The 22,404-nt window shown below is 42.2% G+C and overlaps 1 protein-coding gene across 2 annotated transcripts in view; it reads left to right on the top strand.

Annotated features, from left to right (window-relative positions):
- The window catches only part of SMAD9 (SMAD family member 9), a 72,940-nt gene extending 53,654 nt beyond the window's left edge, over positions 1 to 19,286 (top strand). The window contains exons 5-8 of one of the 2 annotated variants that reach the window (XM_011217477.3): positions 3,135 to 3,245; positions 4,761 to 4,982; positions 13,058 to 13,314; positions 17,163 to 19,286. In XM_011217477.3, the coding sequence (XP_011215779.1) occupies positions 3,135 to 3,245; positions 4,761 to 4,982; positions 13,058 to 13,314; positions 17,163 to 17,306 (734 nt within the window). In that variant the 3' untranslated portion in view covers positions 17,307 to 19,286. The remainder of the gene's footprint in view (positions 1 to 3,134; positions 3,246 to 4,760; positions 4,983 to 13,057; positions 13,315 to 17,162) is intronic. The other variant, XM_002930645.4, reaches the window with a different exon arrangement.
- The last annotated feature ends 3,118 nt before the right edge of the window (positions 19,287 to 22,404 follow it).

Raw genomic sequence — 22,404 nt, 5'->3', positions numbered from 1 at the left:
TGTGAGGCCAGCACGGCATCTTGAAGACAGAGCTCTTCAGTAAACGTTTGCTGAACTGAAATCACCTATGGAAGGGATGTCCTGTGCAAAAGGGAGACTCAAGCACATTGTCAGAATTGCACGTGCTGCCACGCCTGTAGAGTGGGTCTAAATTAGATCATGAAGAAGAGATGCATATGCACCTCGGAGTGTGAGATAAGTCGTATCCTGAGTGACAGGTTCTTCGAGGCATGCGTAAACTCATTTTGCTCTAGATGTTACAGTCTGCCTCATTCACGGGCTCATATATTCCTTTATTTAATGGATATTTATGGAACTATGGAAGCATTGCCTTAGGGAGCTGAAAGGAGGATTAAAAGATTGGTGGAAATTGTCCCGGTCCTCACAGAACTTATAAAATATGGGAAGATAGAAAAGGAGTTGCCCCTTGCTTTCTGAGTTATTCAGTTCTTCCTTTTGCCCCCTCAGCAATACAGCTACTATTTTCATACACATCTGCTATTGCATTTATCATACTACATGATACAATCCCTCATTATCTATCTCTCCCATTCAACTGCCAGTCGTCTTCTCTCTTAAATGTGTCGCACAGACCCTACAACACAGTAGTTGCTCAGCAGTCGGTTGTCGAGTAAGTGAATCACCACACAGGCATTTGGAACCCAGGGCCGGAGGGCAGGGTTATAGATTGATGTTACTGAGTCAGTAAGTAATGACTGAGCACCTACTAAGTGCCAGGCACTGTGCTACTGCGAGAGGTGCAATGATGGATTCTGACAAGAGTCTCTGACCTTCAAGAGGTAATAACCGTTGAGAACAGTCAGGTAAGTAAGCAGTGAGGCTGTCGCAGTCCAGGCCAGTAATGATAAGGACTTGTACTAAGGAAGGAATGTGGGGATGGAAAGAAGACAATGAATTCGAGGAGGTAGACTCAACAGAACTTGATGCAGGGGTGGAGGCTGAAACTCTGGGAGGAAGCTCAGCAGTCATCCACACACAGGGGAGGAGATCGTTGCTGTCTTACAAGGGGCTGGATTCACCAGGAAAGGGACACAACAGGAAGAGAAGTCATTTGAGGACAGAGTCGTTGTTAAGGGATGGGAGGATAATTATGTCTACAGTATACGGATTTACTTGAAACATATCTGTGCTGTAAAGATTGCCTGTACTGATGTTGTCTTCCTGCGCTGGTGAAACTAACAGGGTAATACTTTCCCCTCTTCCCATCCATGAGAGACGGACCCCAACACCTGTGCTGGAGCTGGTCAGTTTTCACAGAGGGAATAACTCTTTTAATTTCAAAGAAAATAATTCTTTTCTCCATGATTAATAGCAAAATGCAACCTGAAAACAGACCCATAGATAAAAGGAGATTCTGAAATTAACCGGTTCAGCCCCTCATTTTTTCTTACCAGCTTTATTGAGATACGATTCATACATCATACAGTTCATACACTTAAAGTATGCAATCTAGTGGTTTTCATATATTAATTTTTAAAGTTGTGGTAAGATACATGTCATATAAAATTTGCCATTTTAACCATTTTTAAGTGTATAGTCCAGTGGCATTAAGCACATTCACAGTTCTGTGCAACAATCCCCACCATCTATTTCCAAAATTTTCTCATCCACCTAAACAGAAATTCTGTCCCCGTTAAGCAGAGCTCCCAATTCCCCCTCTCCCCCCTCCTCCTGCCTCTGGTCACCTCGAATCCACTTATTGTCTCTATGAATTTGCTTATTTTAGGTACCTCAAAGAAGTGGAATCATACAATATCTGTCCTTTTGTGTCTGGCTTATTTCAGTTAGCGTAGTGTTTTCATAGTTCAACTATGTTGTAGCCTGGGTCAGTTACTTCATTTTTGTGGCTGAACAATATTGCATTGTATGGATGTACCACATTTTAAAAAATCTATTCGTTGGTTGTGGTTCATTTCCACCATTTGGCTGGTGTGGATATTGCTGCTCTAAACACTGGCATGGAAGCATCTGCTTGAGCACCTGCTTTCAGCTCCTTTCGGCATATGCCTAGGAGTAGATATGGTGATGTGGTGACTCTATGTTCAGCCCTGAGTTTTATAGATAGACGTGCTCAAGGACCTGCAGAAGAGCCACCTTGCTCTATAACTTTTCCATCAGGCTCGTAGTTTATTTTCTCACAAGAAAATGCCTTACCCATGGTTGCACAATGTGGTCTGCATTAGAACTGCCAAGCAGTGCTGGTAAATTTACACGGCTACATCCAACCATTGATCTCCAGACTCAGAATTTCTGAGGGTGGGACCAAGAATCTGCACCTTTAACAAGTTTCACTGGTGATTTTATGAACACTTAAGTGTGGGAACTACTTGAATGGACAAAATTCAATTCAACAAAGGCAGACTGATTCAACTTTTCACGCCACTGAACTCCATCCACCACTAACGTAACAAGACTTCTGAACTGACATTAGGAATGTGTACAGGAGGAATCAGTTATTCAGAGGTTCTCACTGAAGAGTTTTTCCTCAGCTGCAGGAGTTTTTATTGTGTTGTGAGTTACTTTCTGGTAACATCTTATCTACTGAATGCACAGCATTTGCCTAACCACGATCACTGTACAGTTACAGGAACTGATATTTGGGGAGAGGACCCCTTCTCCGCATGCATTGGGCGCAAGGATATAATCCGGTTTCAGCTGTTGTGTGTTTGGGGGGCAGATGTGGAACTGTCCCAGAAATAGCTCGTCCCTGTGGCCATTGTACAATCCGTGGCAGCAGAGGAATTGAAAAATTAAGCTCACATCAAAGAAAGTTTAGCTTTCTGTTTTGAAAGCCGGACAACAGACCCCTGTGCTAGGAGAATAGCTCCTCGATTTGAAAATCTTACCATGCAGTCATTGGAAGTTAGGACTCTTCGATAATTCCAAGTCAGAGGGAAAACTAATCAGCCGTTTAGTGAGGATGTCAGGACAACCGATTTCTTCTGTGTGACACTCCTAGTATCACTGCAGAATAGCCTTATGACATGACTGGCCTCTCTGAGCAATATCACTATCCCCCAAGCCCAGGAGTTTCAGAGCAAGAGGGGTTGGATCTGATGGTCTTTGTGTAGTTTATCAGTTTGACATGCCTCTGTTTTACTGCTTTCTTTTAGTTGACACACCACCCCCGCCTTATCATGCCACGGGAGCCCCAGGGACCCAGAATGGCCGACCCGTAGATGCCACAGCCGATAGTCATTTAGTGCTGTCAATGCCTAATGGAGGTAAATTGGTAGATGAACAGCTCAGTGTAGCTGTTTTCTGAGAACATTTCCTGTTACCCCAAAATGAAACAAATCACAAAACAGAACAAGATGTGCTAGCCTGCTGTGTCACAGGTGTGTGAAGGGGCAGGTAGCCAGGCTTTGCACTTTAACTTGGCATCCTCAGCACCATACATTGTTTGTTTATCATCCTGGTTACTAGAATAAGTAAGGTTTTTATTCTAACCTCACATTTAGACGTTTGCAGGTCTTGATGTTTAGTTCAGAAATGGGTAGTTGAGCTAGCAATTTTGTCCCAATTGTGTTTATACTATAGTTTTGTAGGGTGTCTTTGATTTAGCTCAGAGGGGTGCTCTTAGAAATATACGTGAATATGCAAATAGGGCTTTTACAGAATTTTATCCGTTTCTTAAAATAGGCTAGATTAATAAATGTTGCTCAATTTTAATGTTCATATAAACCACATGGTGATCTTATACAAATGCAGATTTTGATTCCTTAGACCTGGGGTGGGATCCAAGACTGCATCCACACAGGCTCTCAGGTGAAGCGGAGCCTGCCGCTCCAGGAGCCACACTGAGCAGAGAGGGCCTAACGGAGCTTACGATTTAAAGTCTGCCCGGGTGAAGTCTTTCATAAGTAAAGGTCCGTTTGTAAATCAAATAATAGCCCCCTAATTTATGTTTCATAAATTTATGGTTTAGTGCACATAGGAACACACTCTAGCTACAAGAATTACTAGGATAGTCGAAGAAAAGCAAGCTAATATAATCAGTCAAAAGACAGAGAAAGAGTGTGTGTGGCAAAGGAAGAACTCTGAACTTTGGTTGGTTACTGGAAACTTACTTAGCTTTGAAAAATTTGAAGTGAAAACATAACATTCATGGATTTCCTAGTGAAACACACAGCTGTCTTTAAAATATTTTATGCCGTATAAATACTCCATATGTATACAATGGAGAATGTGAGTCTATGTGGAAGTTTTTCTTTTTGTCTTTCTTAAATAATTTAAAGTCCTATCCAGTGTTTTTGATTTGGCTCTCATCATATCCAAACTATTATTTTTCCTCCTTAGTTTGTTAGAAAATGATACTCGTATCACCGGGACTCCGTTCGGTCCAGTGATAGTAATACACCATCTTTCACATGTGGAGAGGAGGCAACCTGCTCCCTTCCTTGGAGCTGTCTCCTCTCCGGGTGATGGAATTTACATCGATCTGTTCCTATCGTTGTTTGTCAGACCCCCTCAATACTATTACATATGATTACAAAAGCTCTGACCATGGGAGAGTCACAGGGATCGTGACCTCTGTGCCACACGTGTGGTGACCAGATGAGCTCACCACACAGATCTTCCATCAGGCGACAGGTTTGGAAAGATGACAGAGAGCATCCTTGTCTCGCAGCCCCCCCTTCTGGTCAAATGGCATGAATGTAAGTGTCTGGGGGGATCCTGAGGTGGGAAGCCGCCCGTCATGACGGGAGTGATGTGCTGTCTGGTTCTTTTTCTTCCAGACTTTCGGCCCGTTTGCTACGAGGAGCCACAGCACTGGTGCTCAGTCGCCTACTATGAACTCAACAACCGAGTTGGGGAGACGTTCCAGGCCTCCTCCCGAAGTGTGCTTATAGACGGATTCACAGACCCTTCAAATAACAGGAACAGATTCTGTCTTGGACTCCTTTCTAATGTAAACAGGAACTCAACAATAGAAAACACCCGGAGACACATAGGAAAGGGTAAAAGCACATCTGTCATTCCTTTCTATGTTCTTCGGAGCGAAAACGTGGGGAGAGAAACAAGGCAGTATTGGCCGCGTGACCTGGCAGGACGGTGGCAGGCTGGCGAGCTGGCGGGAGGCGCCGAGGCTTGCAGGGTCGTGGTCTTCGCTCTAGGGTCTGCGTAGCATCTTTCGGAGGGTGGCGTAGGATAAGTATTATGAAGACAAACAGGATAAATGTGAAAGCAGGATGAAATTATTAAATAGAAGTACATGAATTATTTTTGAATTGCCTGAACATGCTAAATAAGATCACTTCAGAGGAGGAATTCTGGCGGGGTGATTATATGTATAGGTAAAGTGACCTCTGGAGACTTAGAAGCTAGGTAGTGAAAATCATGACTATGTAGGGAAACCTTTGGTAGCGATTGGGGTTCTTCTGTGGTCAGGCATTGTAATGAAACCAGATGGGCACAGGCCTCCCTGAGGTCTGGCCCATGAAGCTTTGAAGCCTGTCTCATCGGCGTGATCAACGGTATCAAATCCCAGCTGAGTGTGAGGCCGCATTGTGGGTCTTTAAATCCTTTTCTTTATATTAGAGTAGCTGGTAGTGTTTGATATCTGGTTGTCCACTAGTATGTCAGACTACCGTGGAATCAAAAGTGTACAGAACCTTTAGAGTCATTTTACCTTTTCTCTCTCCATCCAGCCCTCGGACCACCTCAGGAAGGTAGACACAAATCTTTTCTTTCAAATTTCCAGGGGAGATTCGTTATTGTACTTGGTGATACATTCTAATATTCTTCCTAACATACCTCCTAAATGTCCCCTGTTGTAGAAAACCTACAAGCCATTGATTAGAAACAGGTTGAATTTATTCACTGATTTTTTTTTTAAAGATTTTATTTATTCATTTGACAGAGATAGAGACAGCCAGCGAGAGAGGGAACACAAGCAGGGGGAGTGGGAGAGGAAGAAGCAGGCTCATAGCAGAGGAGCCTGATGTGGGGCTCGATCTCAGAACGCCGGGATCACGCCCTGAGCTGAAGGCAGACGCTTAACCGCTGTGCCACCCAGGCGCCCCTATTCACTGATGTTTTAATGGTTTATTTATATCCTATATTTTTCCATAGTGGCTTTGAGGTGCCTTATAGGAAACGTTTGCAGTGAGATGGTAAATGAAAAATAGAAAATCAGAAACTAGGGGCTGGGGCCAGCAAGGAAGGAGACTGCAACTAAAGGTTAGCTTTGTGGTTGTGATTAAAATTGTGCTCTAGGTTTCCTGACAGGGAGGTCAAAACATGGAAACACGACTGTAATGTAATTTTTATCCCAAAGGAGGAAACATAGCCACTCTTCAAAGGAAACAGTACTTTCCCTTTGGCTGAATTCTTAAATAAATTTCTCAGGTACTACAGTTTTACGTTCAAATAATTTTTATAAGACCCTTCAGGTGAAATCTAAAGGCAGAACATTAAAACGTAATATTGTGGAGCTATGTGCTGAGGGGCTTTCCAGATTGGTCTGCGTATGAGCTTCTGCTGATGGCACTTGATCCAGAGATAGAATTCAAACCTGAAAGGAGTGTTGAAGGCCTTCTGGGAATCTTTCTGCAAGTAGCTTGTTGAAGGTGCTGCTGATGGGGACGTGGGAGTTGAGGTTCCGCGTGCTGCTGGCTGAGGGCTCATCCCCACGTTAAGAAACCAGAGGAACAAGAGCCAGGACTGACAGCTTCTTATGAAAACCAGGAAGTCCACCTAAGTGCTCACTGGATGGAAGGACGCTCCACCCTCATGCGGTCCGCAAGGCAATGTGCGTTTTCTCAGAAAGCTGTTTTGGAAGTGCTTTACTGAAGAAAAAATTTTTTTAAAGGAGCTATAAGCCATGCCATGAAGCATGGGGGAAAAATTGGCTTAGAGTATTTTTAAAGGAAGAGCTGTCAGTCTTTTATGAGGTCAGGGGACTGTTTCTAAGGTGCTCCCTAGGATTATTTGGTTTTGAGCAACATGGCTTCCTGGAATACCAGCCTGAATAAATTTGCAGCGAAATGCCTCCTAAGTTGGTGAATGAGTGAACTTGTTCTTTGGAGTTAATTAATCGAGACACTTAGATTTCAGAAATAGGCATTCATCTCGCAATCTTTGTGGAGCATCTATTCTTAGCCAGACTGTTACACCATTAGGGATGCAGCAGTTGGAAACAAAGAAACAAAACAAAAACAAAAAAAACTGGCTTTCATGGGTTACACATAACTAAGGAAAGAGAATAATGTTATACATGTCTAAGGATTCGTCTAGAGGAAAACACAGGAGGGGAAGAGATTGGGGACAGCTTGTCTTAAAGTAGAATGGGATTACCAGGGAAGGCTTTCCTAACAAAGTGACATTTGAGCAGAAAGAGAAAGAGGGAATTAGCCACATGGAGGGGGAGCTTTCGAAGTACAGGGCACAGCAGGTGCAAAGGCCCAGAAGCCTGCCTGCTATAGCCATTGTGAGAACAGCCCGGAAGCCAGGGTGAGGGGAATAAAATTGGTAAGGGAGTGGGGAAGTTGTAGGAGAGGAGGGGATAGGACCAGGTCACAGGAGCTTACAGATCTGAATTTTCACTTTAAAAGGACTGTCTATTATAATAAATTTAAGCTGTTCATGGGGGGAAGGATGAAAGGTTTAAAAAACATGCACCAAAGAGAAAACTGAAAGGTATGTAGCAAATGTCAGCTTTGATTATTTCTGGGCTGTGCATTTGTGGCTGAGTTTTATTCTCTGCATCTCTGTATTTTCTGCATTGTCTCTCGTGGACTTTCTTGCCCACGTGAGGATGGGAGAGGGTGGGACGTGGCCCGTCAGGGCAGGCCAGGATTGCCGCACAGTGCTGAGAGAGAGGCATCACGGGGCAGCCCAGCAGAGCAGCTGCGTGCGAGTACTGAGGTGGGCCATTCCGTGGAGTTCAGTTGGGCCCCAGCCTGTTTGTTCATCATATTGTCGGAAGAGACTTAAAGTCGTCAGATTCAGGTTTGGGGGACTGACCTTGCCACCAGCCCAGGGGAGGCTTTGTGTGAATTCAAGGAGCCCCTTTCTCAAGAGAAGTTACTGCCATCTTCTGGCAAAGCTTTATAATGATGACATAGATTTTTTTTTTCTTGTTGATAAACGTATTTATCAGAATTATATTGAAGAACTTCGATTTCTTACTTGTAATAATAATGATCCAAAACATGCCTGAGTAGGAAAATCATAAAACTAGGACTTAAGTCCACTAATTATGTATCAACAAAGGTGTTTTTTTGTTTTTTGTTTTTTTCATGTAGTGCTCTATGATTTGGTATTTGCGGATAATACCCAAAGCTCATGGCAATACGTGCCCTCCTTAATACCCATCACCGGGCTAACCCATCCCCCCACCCCCCCGAAACCCTCAGTTTGTTTCCCAGAGTCCATAGTCTCTCATGGTTCGTCTCCCCCTCTTTTCCCCTTTCTTCTCCTGATGTCCTCCGTGCTGTGATGACATAAATTTTGGAAGGCTACGAGGCACGTCCTGGCCGTGCAGTGCGCAACAGCAGGCCTCGTCCTACCGAGGGCCTGTCCTCTGAACCAAAGCCCTGGCGCAGATCTGGAAATCTGTGCTTTTATATTATTACTTTTCTCATCATACATTAAAACATTTTTTATTTTGGAAAATGTCAAACACATACAGAAGTGGACAGAATCATGTAATGAATATTCATATCACCATCTCCAGCTTCAGCTATGATTCACATTCTGTGCATTCTTTTCCTCTATCCCTGCACAGTATTTTTGCAAGAGTATTTTAAAGTAAATCTCAGACTTCATATCCTTTCTTCATAGATTTGAGTATTTATATATCTGTATAAGGGATTTCTAAATAAATGTACTGTTATTACACCCAGAAGTAGGCATTTTCTTAAAGCTCCAAATGATCCTGATATTCAGCCTTGTTTTTACAACGGTGTGCAGAAGACAGGGTGACAAAGGCAAAGGGAAGGTCGATTACAGATTCACGATAAGGCGTTGAGTTCATATCAGGAAGTTTGGGATTGTCCCAAGGGGAGTGAAGAGGCACCAGAGTCTGAGCAGGGTGGTGGGGTAATGAGATTTACTTTCTGTGCTGGTGTTTGTCCTTCCCTCCCAGTCAGTGGGGGACCCCTGTGCATTCCTTCCATTCTGGGACTCCGACTTTCTCTTCTTTCTGTTAGAATCCAGAGCCTTAGAACCATCTCACCAATGTAAGCAGCCCTCCTTCCTCCCCATCTTTCCTGTCATTTCTCTGTCATTCAAGAGTGTGGAAGAGGACCCGAGGGGAGCACACTTGCAGTCTGATTCAGCAGACCCAAATCAAACCCTCTGGCCCTAAGTAACCTAAGTCAACCTGTGTTGACAGGACTCCATACTCCTTCATCTCAAAGAACGCTGGCGGCAGTCGCACTCAAATGGGAAACCCAGATAGAGAGGGATGTAGCCCGAGATGTGTTGGAAGAGCTTGCCTGAGGACCATATTGCCCAGGTCCCCTTTGGCATCTCAGGAGGGGCATTATCCTTATTGCTCACTGTTCTCTATGGAGATTTTGAATCTAAAATACAAGTCTTTTAAAGCCACTGTTTTGGCTTATCAAGTGGATGCAAATAAAATCATTTGCCCACTTAACTTTTCTTTATTTTTTTTTAAAGATTTTGTTTATTTATTTGAGAGAGAGAGAGTACAAGAGGGGGGAGCGTCAGAGGGAGAAGCAGACTTCCCGCTCAGCAGGGAGCCCAATGAGAGACTTGATCTTGGGACTCCAGGATCATGACCTGAGCCGAAGGCAGTCACTTAAGCAACTCAGCCACTCAGGCACCCTTCACTTTTCTTTAGATGCCACGTCTCTAGCCAAAGCCCAGCCTCCTTCACACTGGGGTTGAGTTCCACCCTTGTCCTGCCGTCCAGAGCTCACTCAGGCCTCCACGTGCTCATCCCATTGGCTCTGCACCCCCCTTTTTGCTCAGGACACTAAACTCCTGCCTGTCTGCCCAGGCTCTTCTCTGCTTTCCTTGCTCTGCCAACTACACTGTGCTTGCGGATAATACTTTCACAGGATTGAAAATCATCCCCTAAATAAAGACCAGAGTCAGATAACAAAAATCCGATTTATTCTACTTAGTAGGCTCTGGGTGGATTATAAATTTGAATGTCATTCAATTCAAATACATCCTGAACACTGGGCCATCTCATTCTCTGCTCTTTCCTCACCGGCTCACCCTCTTTTTGAACAACCACAACCACCGCAGGGGCAGGCCTTCCCCGGGAGCTCACGGGGACTGGGAAAGGAAGTCTGCCCGTATTTGCCCCAGCCTCACCTCCAACACGTCAGTGCAGCCAGGCAGCTATGTCCCAGCCAATGAGGACCATCCCACCTGCTCCTCATGGCCTGGTGCGGACCCCAGGCTGTTCAGGGAGAGAAGGGACATGAGAAAGGAAAGGGAGGGAGCAGAAAGGTGAGACAAAAAGGAGAGGAGGCCCGTCCAATGTTGGTGGTGAGAGGGGGCGCTGGACTGAGCATCAAATGCTGTCCTTCCGCTCTGTGACTCCTGACCAGTCTCCAGTGATGTGGCCGGAATACACAGGGCTGAAAACCATTCTTTTCTAAAGTTGTATTAAGGGAAAGGAGATGGGAAAAGGAAACAATAAGTATGCTGGGAGGCAGTCACAACTAATGCATTGTCACCCCGAGTGCTCCTTAGAACCTGACAGGGGCACCCAGCAGCTGGCCCTCTCAGTGAGGTTTCCTAAATGCACAGCTATGCAGAACCCCCTGGGGGTCTGTAAATGCTATATGTAAAAATGGGTCTTTTCAGTTTGAGGAGATCCAAAATATATCAGTCTACGTGTGTTCTGGATCATTTCTATGAACCCCTTGTGACCGAATGGCGATCGTATTTGCAATCACCTTGACACTTAATGCTGGAGAATTTTGCTTCTGCTGAAAGGCTGGTGGAAAACTGGGCTGGGATTTAATGCTCACTAGACTAGAACTACTTCGTTTTATCTAACCCCAGTCCCTTGCTACAAATGTATGTTAAGTCTTAAACCCAGACACGTGAAGGGAGAGCGTCAACTCACATTTAATCTGGAATGAAAATTAGTGTGGGCAGCACCAATCTCAGGATGATGTTTTGCTTTTGAAGTCCAAAAATATGAGGTGAATTAAAATAAGCGACATTTTGTGAGTCTTTTTTTTATATTAATGATTTTTTATTATATTATGTTAGTCACCATAGAGTACGGATTCTGATGTAAAGTTCGATGCTTCATTAGTTGCATACAACACCCAGTGCACCATGCAGTACGCGCCCTCCTTACTACCCATCACCAGTCTATCCCATTCCCCCACCCCCCTCCCCTCTGAAGCCCTCAGTTTGTTTCTCAGAGTCCATAGTCTCTCATGCTTCATTCCCCCTTCTGATTACCCCCCTTTTCTATTCCTTTCTTCTCCTACCGATCTTCCTAGTTCTTATGTTCCATAGATGAGAGAAATCGTATGATAATTGTCTTTCTCTGCTTGACTTATTTCACTTAGCATTATCTCCTCCAGTGCCGTCCATGTTGCAGCAAATGTTGAGAATTCGTTCTTTCTGATAGCTGAGTAATATTCCATTGTATATATGGACCACAGCTTCTTAATCCAGTCATCTGTTGAAGGGCATCTCGGCTCCTTCCATGATTTGGCTATTGTGGACAATGCAGCTATGAACATTGGGGTGCATATGGCCCTTCTCTTTACTACGTCTGTATCTTTGGGGTAAACACCCAGTAGTGCAATGGCTGGGTCATAGGGTAGTTCAATTTTTAACTTTTTAAGGGACCTCCACACTGTTTTCCAGAGTGGCTGTACCAACTTGCATTCCCACCAACAATGTAGGAGGGATCCCCTTTCTCCACATCCTCTCCAACAATTGTTGTTTCTTGCCTTGTCTATCTTTGCCATTCTAACTGGCGTAAGGTGGTATCTCAGTGTGGTTTTGATTTGAATTTCCCTGATGGCTAATGATTTTGAACATTTTTTCATGTGTCTGTTAGCCATTTGTATGTCTTCATTGGAAAAGTGTCTGTTCATATCTTCTGCCCATTTTTTGATTTGTTTATTTGTTTCTCGTGTATTGGAGTTTGAGAAGTTCTTTGTAGATCTTGGATACCAGTCCTTTATCTGTAGTGTCCTTTGCAAATATATTCTCCCATTCCTGATTGTGAGTCTTTGTATCTGAAAAGGTGACAAGAATTTCGTTGTTCCTAAGTAAAATAAAGAAAGGCATTATTTCTGTGATCTATAATAGTAGGTGACAAGTTCTTACATGAAATAGATCTCTTTGAGGTATTAAGACAAATTGATTCGAATTGTGGTTAAAATCAAATGTAAACTTCATTTATTGTTACCTCTAAAGTGGGTTTAGTGTATGCACTTAAGTGACATTTCCATATTAACTGTACCCAGTTTCTATTTTTTTTACTGATACATGTACCTGAAGGGCCCTGTGCCATTTCCTGCGTCGTATATTTATTTTGCATCTAGTGTTATGAGAGCTTACTTTCAGAGTGAGTAAGCATGAGATCAAGAGTGACAGAAAGAGCAGTACACGAGCGCCTCAGCGGTCATCGCAAACGGGTGCAATCCACTTTTATTTTTTATTTATTTTTTTTAAATTTTATTTATTTGACAGAGAGAGAGAAAATGAGAGAGGGAACACAAGCAGGGGGAGTGGGAGAGGGAGAAGTAGGTTTCCCGCCGAACAGGGATCCTGACGCAGGGCTCTATCCCAGGACCCTGAGATCATGACCTGAGCCGAAGGCAGACGCTTAACGGCTGAGCCACCCCGGTGCCCCTGCAATCCACTTTTAAATGGACTCATGGAAAAAAACAAACAAACCACAGTATAATTAGAACATGTGGGCATTTTGATCACACTTCTTACTATGGCTGGTGATATTAAAATTAATTTCACAGTAGATACTCACACACCTTGCGGTCGCCCGGAGAAGGGAATGGTGTGAACCCTAAACGAAACACGAGGCTGGTGCTTGAGGGATGCTGTGTTTACCCCGTAGGTGTGCATTTATACTACGTCGGGGGCGAGGTGTACGCCGAGTGTGTGAGCGACAGCAGCATCTTCGTGCAGAGCCGGAACTGCAACTACCAGCACGGCTTCCACCCAGCCACCGTCTGCAAGATCCCCAGCGGCTGCAGCCTCAAGATCTTCAACAACCAGCTCTTCGCTCAGCTGCTGGCGCAGTCCGTGCACCACGGATTTGAGGTCGTCTATGAGTTAACGAAGATGTGCACTATCCGCATGAGCTTTGTCAAGGTAAGCAGTGCCTGCCTGCCGATAGCACGGTGGAAGACAAAAGACAAAAATAAAACCAAAAAGCACTCTTTGGGTGATGTGGCAGCCATACTGCAGTTCAAGTCGGCTGCAGGGTTTTCATGGTGGTTGGTTTTGGGGGTTTCTTTTTGGAACGCTGTTCAGTTGTTCCAAGGAAGAGCCCCTCGAGGAGTAGCAGCTCTCGTTGAGCAGTTACAAGAAAATTCTTGAACGTTTTACTTTTGAAGGAAGAACAAGTTAAGGTGGTAATCGGATTTTTTTCATGCAGAAGAGAAAGTGACAATGATAATTGTACAGGATTTAATGCCACGGAGGGTTTTGGTTTTTTTTTTCATCTCTCAAGTTGCTGAGCACTGTTGTCTCTCAATAAATGTTGTCAAATTTATCTGAGTTAAATACAACATTGCCCTGACTCTTAGCATACAGGCCAACATAGGAGATCGTATTTATAAGTAAGCTACAAAACAGACGGTAGTGGCTCTAAGACAAGCTGGTGTACATTAAGTGCTGTTGTAAAGGCATAAAGAAATTGGGGTAGAAATATTATGTGGGGCATAATTAACTCTGAGCGAGTAGTAGATGTTCTGTTTAAGAATATTTATTGAATTTCTCGAATTAGATCTTAACTAACGTTGGTGCGAAGGCTTCGGAGAACCAAGGAAGTTAGTGGGAAGGAAGCCACCGGGATTTGCACGCTGAAGTCTTTGGCTGTTTGATCTCTTGCAAGGCACTGGCAAATAATTCTAATATTCCAGAATCCAAGCTTGTTTATCAGACTCTGGGTCTAGGTGACAGTTTTCACGTTGTTGCATATCCATCCAAGAAATCAGGAAGGCTTGTTCCAGGCTTTTTTCAAAGTAAAATTTATGAATCCTTTAAGATTACCGTGAAAAAGAATTGTCCTGTTTTTCTATACTCTAACTTTTATTGTATTTATAATTTTAGTAATTATTTTAAAAATAACAATCGAGGATATAGTTTCCAATTTAAAAAAATGGCTTTTTGAAACCATTTCTTTCATGATGACAAAGCAAATTTACTGCTAAGCTTTAAAAGTGTTTTTATGTTGTAAAGCCATTAGCAAATAACCTGGAAATCTTTCTAAATGTTCTGATCCTTTGGAGCCAGCAGAGGGCATTAAATTGCCATTAACGAACAATCATTTGACTCATAGTTATTTTTTCCAGGTCCATGTTTTTAAAATGAGGATGAAATGCCAGTATGTCAGAGGTAATTATGTCACTGGCACAGAAGCTTGCATAGACATGTGATTGTCCTAAGATCAGGTAGATCTATTTCATAAAGCTGTACAATTCACAGAAAATGGTTACTAATTTTGCAAATGTCACAACAGACAATCAGTTTAAAAGAAATTTAAAAGTCCTCATCATAGGGGAAAAATGGGTAAGTATGTGAGGTGATGGATGTTAACTAAACGTATTGTGATCATCTTGCAATGTATGCATATATCCAATCATTACGTGTACATGTAAAACTAAGACAATATATATCAATTATATCTCAACAAAACCAGGGCGGGCGGAGGAGGAAGACAGTACACATAGAAATAATGTAAAATGTCTCATTAGTAATTTCATATCAATTATCTATTGATAGGATAATATTTTAGATAGATTGAATAAAACACGTTATTAAAATTAAAATAAATTATAGGACTAAACACTGGTGGCTACCACTGAGAGGTGATGGACTCGATCGTCTTTAAGGCATCTTTTAGCTTTGATTTTTACTGATCCTAGGACTCATTCAGTCAATAAGATATTATTGAGCACCTACCACGAACAACACCTGAGGTGCCATTCTAGGCATTGGGATACATCAGTGATTACTCAAGATCTCTGCCCTCATGGCATCAATATTCCAGTAGAGAGAGACAGACACGAGACAACAGCTATAATAAAGAACGTCAATGGAAAGAAAAACATAGAGCAGGGTATGGGGAATTGGAGTGCTGGGGTAGGGGTAGGTTGCAGGTTTTAAAAAGGTGGGCAGGGTGAGCCTCCGTGGGGACTTGAAGGAGACGAGGGAGTTAAGTCATAAGGGTGTCTGGAGGAGAAGCAGTAGACACAGAGGAAGGGCAAACCATACTGCAAGAGCTTACCCTGACATTTGTAGGAGGGAGGCAGCCAGGGTGCCTGGAGCATGAGTCAGGGAGCCGGTGGGGAGGGGCGGGCAGTGAGATCCACTGCAAGGATTTCAGCTTTTACTCTAACAAGATGGGGAACTCCTGAAGGGATTTGAGCCGAGAATTTCATGATCTGACTTATATTTTTAAAGGATCACTACAGCTGCTCTGTGGAGTGCAGATATTATGCAGGCAAGGGTGAAAGCAGAGAGAACAGCTAGGCGGCCAGTGCAGTATTCAGATGAGAGATGACGGTTGCTCCCGCTGGGAGGGGCATTCTCATACAAGGTGTAGGAAGGGGAAGGGTTCTGAGTTGTGCAGGTGATTGCATGGGGGGTAGGTGAAAGGAGGAGTTAGAGAGATGAAGTTGCCTCCAGCGGGAAGGAGAAGATGCAGGTGGGTCAAGTGTAGATAGAAGATTAAGACTTCAGTTTTCGTGGGAATAACTCTGTTATGTCTGATACACATCTAAGTGGAGATGCTGAGTGGACAGTTAGATATATGAGCCCGGACTTAGGGACAGAGGGCTGGGCTGGAGATGTCAGTTTAGGAGTTGTCAGCATTTGCACAGTATTTATCGATGAGCCCGGATGGAATTGCCAACAGTGTGAGTTTAACAGAGAAGAACAGGGCCTCCGAGACGGAGCCCTAGGATACTTCAACCTTAAAAATGGGGGAAAAGAGAAAGAACCAGCAAAGAAAAGAGAGAGAGAGTAACCAAAGTAGTAGTAAAACTAAGGAAGTAAGGTGCCCTTTAAACCAAAAGAAGAAAGTATGTTGAGGAGGAGAAACTAATAATACAGTATAACTAAATTGAATTTAAGTAAAGAATTTTAAAAAAGAAGATTATCATTCACAGACTGGGGAAGTGGGTGTTAGAGGTTTTAGGAGCAGGAGTGAGCAGTCATTGGGGGTGTGGGGACAGACAGGGACTGGGGGAGTGTCATTTGATCGCAGGTGTCATCAGAGGTACACTCGAAGCTTGTGGTCACAAATGTAAAGTGTGATCAGGCAGCATGGTTGTGTTGAAATCCAATTTTTTTTAAGAACTACAGATAATCACTCTTCTCAATAACAGTGATGTGTGATGTCTCTTCATTTTTAAAATAACTTGTCACTGATGTATAACATAGAGAAAAAAGATAGACACATTTATTTTTTATTTTTCCTGTCTCTCCCATGAATGGTAATAAATGGGAAACTGCCAAAAGTGAGCCAGAGAGAGAGAGAGGAGAAACAAGCTTTGTTAGCTAACCCTGAATAATTAAGAGCACCCTCACTTCTGTCTTTACACCTTTCAGATCCATTCACTGGTCTGTAGTGAGCATTGGTTTGGGCAAAACACTGTCTTTAGCAGGCAGGGTTGAACATAAAATCAGGCTCCTTCCCTTGTGGAAGAGAAAATGATTTGCCAGTGTTTCCGACATGACTAGAGAGCAGACCACCCTCAGTCCACGTATTGAGCTGTGAACCCAGAGGGAATCCTTTGATTTGGACTCATCTCAGGGTGTCTCGTTGATGCAAAAATTGTCCTGTACCTAGAGGAAGGTGGAGTGCACGCTCTCCCAGGTCTCAGGAGCTGCTCTGGTGCGTGGGCTCTGTGTGCCTTGCCACCCGCCTCACACGTCTAGAGGCCAACCGAAAGTCTGGCACCATCACTCTTGGCTCTGTTCTTGCTTTCCAGGGCTGGGGAGCTGAGTATCATCGCCAGGATGTCACGAGCACCCCCTGCTGGATTGAGATTCATCTTCATGGACCACTGCAGTGGTTGGACAAAGTTCTGACTCAGATGGGCTCTCCCCATAACCCAATTTCTTCAGTGTCTTAACAGCCAGTCACGTCTTAATCTACATTTCTATAGAATAGATGCTATTGCAGGCAGTGGCTTATATACCATTTCAGATTTGCAACTAACTGAAGTTTCTAAGTACATATGTAAATACATATAATATATACTATTCATATTTTTTATCACCAGTTTTATGCTAGAATTTCTAGTTAACCTGATGCCAGGACAATGTGATTAGAAAAGCAGGTTTTTCATGCCTCTGCTATAATGAGAAGCGGCTTCTTTTGTGGGAGGAAGCAAATGAAAGTCGACTGTGTCAATAGAATTTGAAAAATGTTGGCCAAAAAAAAAAAGGCAGCGTTAGTCAGCCGTGTCATTATAAGACATGTTGTGTGGCCTACCAGAAAAATATCAAAACTGCTTATATCGTACAAATCAGGGTGCTAGCAGCACTAGAGCGAGTAATACTTTCAGACACAAGAAAGCAATCAAACCCATGGCATTTAACAATCTCACTTTTAGTGCTATTGGCAAGAAGGAAAAAAACAAAACAAAACACCAAGCTTGTAAAATTAATTATGTAAGATGAGTCACATAAATTACTTCTTTCCCAAGTTGCAATACCTGTAGCTGGACTATTGTGCTGATAATAATGGTACATTTGAAACAGATTTAAACTGTGATTGGAAAAGAGACTGTGAAGCTGGGAATCATGTTGCTTCATGATCTACCACTGTAAAAAAAAAAAAAAAAAGTCTAATACATGCGAAGATTTATATGAAAAAAGCATGAAATGAGCTGTATTCCCAAATTGCAAAATAAGACCAGAACTTCGTCTAGGAGAGTCACCCAGGGAGACACTTGCTTTCCACGTGGGAAATCGGGCCCCTGTTTTCCTGGTTATCCCAGTCAGGCAGTCTGGCTGACTTCAGAGTCTGCACAGTGAGCTAGAGGACCGTGTGTGTAAATCCTAGGTGGGAAAGAAGCAGTAAAGTAAGAGGATTGGACAAAAGCATTGTATGTTTACTCACACCTTCTCACATTCCCATGAGAAGACTTCGTGGCGAGGGCAATCCTTTTGCCTCACTTCCCCTACATGTTGGCACATACTATGTACAGATGACTAAAACAGTGGTGGAGCCTTTGAGAAGATCTGGACACATTGCTGGGGTCAAATTAATGAGTTATATAACTTAAGTGTCTCCATCTGCTGGTCACATCTGGTAGCCTCTTATAAAGCTGAAGACACACCTGGAAATAACTTCCCAAATAAAATAATAATTTCATAACCCCTATAATATCTGGGGAACAGTGGTACTGAAGAGTGGGACATTTAAAATACATATATATATACGGTATTAAAAACCTGTTCTTATTTACTCTTGGGTGATAAAGAGAGGAGAGGAAAATTCCCCACATTTCTAGGTACTTTCATATATAAATATATATATATAATTCCCACCCACTAAACACTACATTGCTTCGAAAAATATTTCACACCCTCTTAAAAATGTATAATTTAAGAAGGTAATTATGCTTGTAACAGACGGTACTTCAGTAATCCAAGATGTTTCTCCATTTATGCATTCTATCTCAACTCTTTTTAGAATTAGCACACACAGTAGTTGCTTCTCAGTAAATTGTATTCAAGGTAGAAATGATCCTGTGAAAAAGATATATATGAGTGAGCTACTACTGTCACCTCTTGTAAGGAGTAGTGTTATCTAATAGAAACTTTCATATATGCAATAGAAAATAGTACATTCTACGTTAAAACTAGTTGGTCCATTTAGTGTTTAGAAAACCCCGTAGTTCATTGGTTCATCAACTATGTATTGTGTCCCTGTACGGGCCGGGTACGGTGTTAGGTACTGTGGAATCAAATGTAAACCAGAGGCAGCCCCAGACGCTGGAGCTGAGAGTCTGTTAGTAAACCTGTGTAGACATCTTCATGTTTCAGAGCTTTTAATACAAAACAAAACCTGCGGTCTTTCTTTTGCTCAAAAAAAAAAAAAAAAATAGAACTGATCTCTTATCTCTATTTTGAAACTTATTTCCCTTCTCTTCTGAGCAATCAGGTAAGAGATGAAGGCTTCCTTGGAAAAATGCTACTTTTCTTCAGTGCCCCAAAGTTGTTTTTCTCCCCTTACTTCCCAATTTTCTAGTTTTCCCCCATTTCCTCTTAGAAAAGGCATCAATACGGTGAATCTTCCTCATATAAGTACAGCTCTGTGAGAGCATAAGTACACATGGTTTTTGCTCCAGAGAACTAACATAGTTTTCTTGATCTCTTCACAAATGCTCAAACTCATCCTCTTATAACCTTTTACCTTTGCAGAATTAATCATAACTGGTTACTTACAAATTACATTAAAAAAAATTAACAAACCTGGATGTTCATGCAGGTTTGGGAAACAAGGACAAAATATTCCAGCAAGCCTGTGTCACTCCTTTGAAAAACAAATGATTAAAGTGGTACATTTGTGTCATCACAGGTCCTGTCTCACCAAAAGTCTGTATTAGGATACAAATGAAATTCAGAGAAGTTAACCCTTTGGTCACTGTAACTAGTCACGTTCTCATCAGCCTTTTAACATTTTTTGCTGGCAGGATTCGTCCAAAGTTGTAATGTAGCATTTTCTTTCACACTTCCACATTTGCTCATGTAGCATTCAATCCTTGAGATGCACAATCCCCCCAAAATATAATAGCATTCTTTTATAGGATAACTAGCAAAGTGGACGTGCTAGCCATTTAAAGGCACCAACAATGCCAAACATTTTTAAGGTTGCCATGGACAAGGGTCGTGCAGTAGAGAACAACGTTTTGGCCTGCTCTGAAGACCCAGAACATTTGTTGTGTTGTTCAAGCCTGTTTTCTGTTCTTTTCCTGTTTAAAAATTGAGATGTGAGAAGTTTGTTTTAGTTAGATGATATTTTACTATCTTCCAGTGCTTTGGAACTATAAAGATGTCACTTTTCAACACATTTACTTTTTTTTTTTTTTAACATTCAGTATCAATCAGGAAAAGTTGAACAACAACATAGCACTAGCACTTAGAATCCCCTTTTCATTGTCATCTAAGGGATTAGAAGCAACAACAAAAGCATTTTATAAATATCACCTGCTAGACTTTAAACACCTGCTTAACTTTTGAATGGGTCCTGAATATTTGGCATATATATTCAACAACTAAAGCAAACTATAATACGCATTCCAAATTTGTCTTCCCCTATTATGATTTAGCAGTTGAACTGTATGACAAGAGTTAGGGGATCCTGACATATGTTAAGTTCAAATTAATGTAACACAAACCAAAAAGAAAAGAAACTATTTCTATTTAAGTAATGCTTTTGATAATCATATCTAAGCTTCAATTATCCTTTCAATGCACACTTATACTGTTATGTGATTGTTTATAATAAACAATACTGTACCTATATGGTTCTGGCTCATTTTTCCCTACAAACATCATAGAAGGATCACTGCATGTGAAGCCTTAAGGTGATCTTAAGACATCTTATTTTGAAAATGAAGTGCTTTTAAAATCCAACATGCTATAGAGAAATTAGGTAGTGGTTTTGAATTAAACATCTTGGTATCCCTGGCATTAAGTATAGCATCTTGGAGATACCTTGTGGTAATTTTAGAGAGGATATACATAGAAGCTTTTTTTTCTGGATAGCGGCAAATATTATGTGATATTGCGATATATAGGAAAGAACAATTTTATTATTGTAAACATCTGTTCATTGTACCTATATATTATGTTTCAGGAGGTGCTAAAGATGACTAGTGAGGAAAAGGTAAGATAAAATCCAGGAGGAAATTCTTAATTCCTTCCATTTCTTTCTAGTCTTAAAATGGAGGGGGAAAATATGAAAATATTTTAAGAAGCCTTGCCTTCTTTTTTTTTTTTTTTTTTATCTTAAAGATTTTACCCATTTGGCAGAAGAGAGCGAGAGAGGGAACACAAGCAGGGGGAGTGGGAGAGAGAGAAGCAGGCTTCCCGCTGAGCAGGGAGCCCGATGATGTTCGACTTGATCCCAGGATTTTGGGATCATGACCTGAGCCGAAGGCAGACACTTAACGACTGAGCCACCCAGGCACCCCAGCTTGGCCTTCTTATTAACTCGATCAAGGTTTTCCTTTTTCACTTTAAAAAGTGTGCCCTTTATTCAAAAGAGGTATTTGTGGACTTCCAAACTATAAACAAATGAAAAGCTATTCTGGTACAGATGTAGGCAGGGGTTATGAGACCTCCCGTTTAAGCTGTGAGTTTATGTGATTGTGTCTCGTCTGCGTTTGCCTCTTCATGGTTCCTGACCTGTTCCTGCCTCTAATATTTTGGTATTGGCATTTCAAACACTAACTAGTACAGATCTTTTTAAGATATCATGGCATAGACATACAGGCAGTCTTTAAACATTAACTTTACTTAGATAAAGGATATTTTCATCCTAGAAACCCCTGCATATTCATTTATCAGATTGTTCTTATGTGTCAGCCACTGTAGACGCAATGACACACAACACAGTTTCTGCCTTTAAAGGAATTTACAAGCTTGTGGAGGAAGACGAATGAGTACACCAACAAAGGTCAGTGCGTTATCGGTTGTGGCAGGTTGCTGGAAGGTCAAGCAGTGGCATCACCATCAGGCCCTAGGTGGGTACCTGGGAAGGCTTCTGGGCCCAGTCCACCTTGTCTTCCTTCCCATCAGTTCCCTTAGCAAGTCACCCAAGACCTTCCTAAGCCACATTGGATGCCTGCTCTCTCTGCTGCCATCATACTTGTGCTCATCAATGGTCACTTATTCATTCCTGCACCACACTGTTTACTTGTCCAACCATCTGCCAGATTGGGAGCTTTTTAAGGGCAAGGATTCTATCTATGCGTGTCCATCGTTTTCCACGTATTGTTTAGAAAGACATTTGGGGTTCACATTGTAAAGGCAGAAATGATATTTGTTTCCAGTTCCCCTTTTTTTAAAAAAGCAAGTATTTCATTTCTCCTTTTTTTCTTCTTTTTTAAAGATTTTATTTTTTTTGGAGAGACAGCACAGGCAAGAGAGAGGGAGCATGAGCGGGGGGAGGGACAGAGGGAGAAGCAGGCTCCCTGCTTAGCAGGGGCTCTAACC

This window comes from Ailuropoda melanoleuca, chromosome 7 (genome assembly GCF_002007445.2).
Source record: "Ailuropoda melanoleuca isolate Jingjing chromosome 7, ASM200744v2, whole genome shotgun sequence".
NCBI classification, from domain to species: Eukaryota; Metazoa; Chordata; class Mammalia; order Carnivora; family Ursidae; genus Ailuropoda; species Ailuropoda melanoleuca.
Note: the sequence above shows the minus strand (reverse complement) of the source record. Positions and strands in the feature narration are given on the sequence as shown.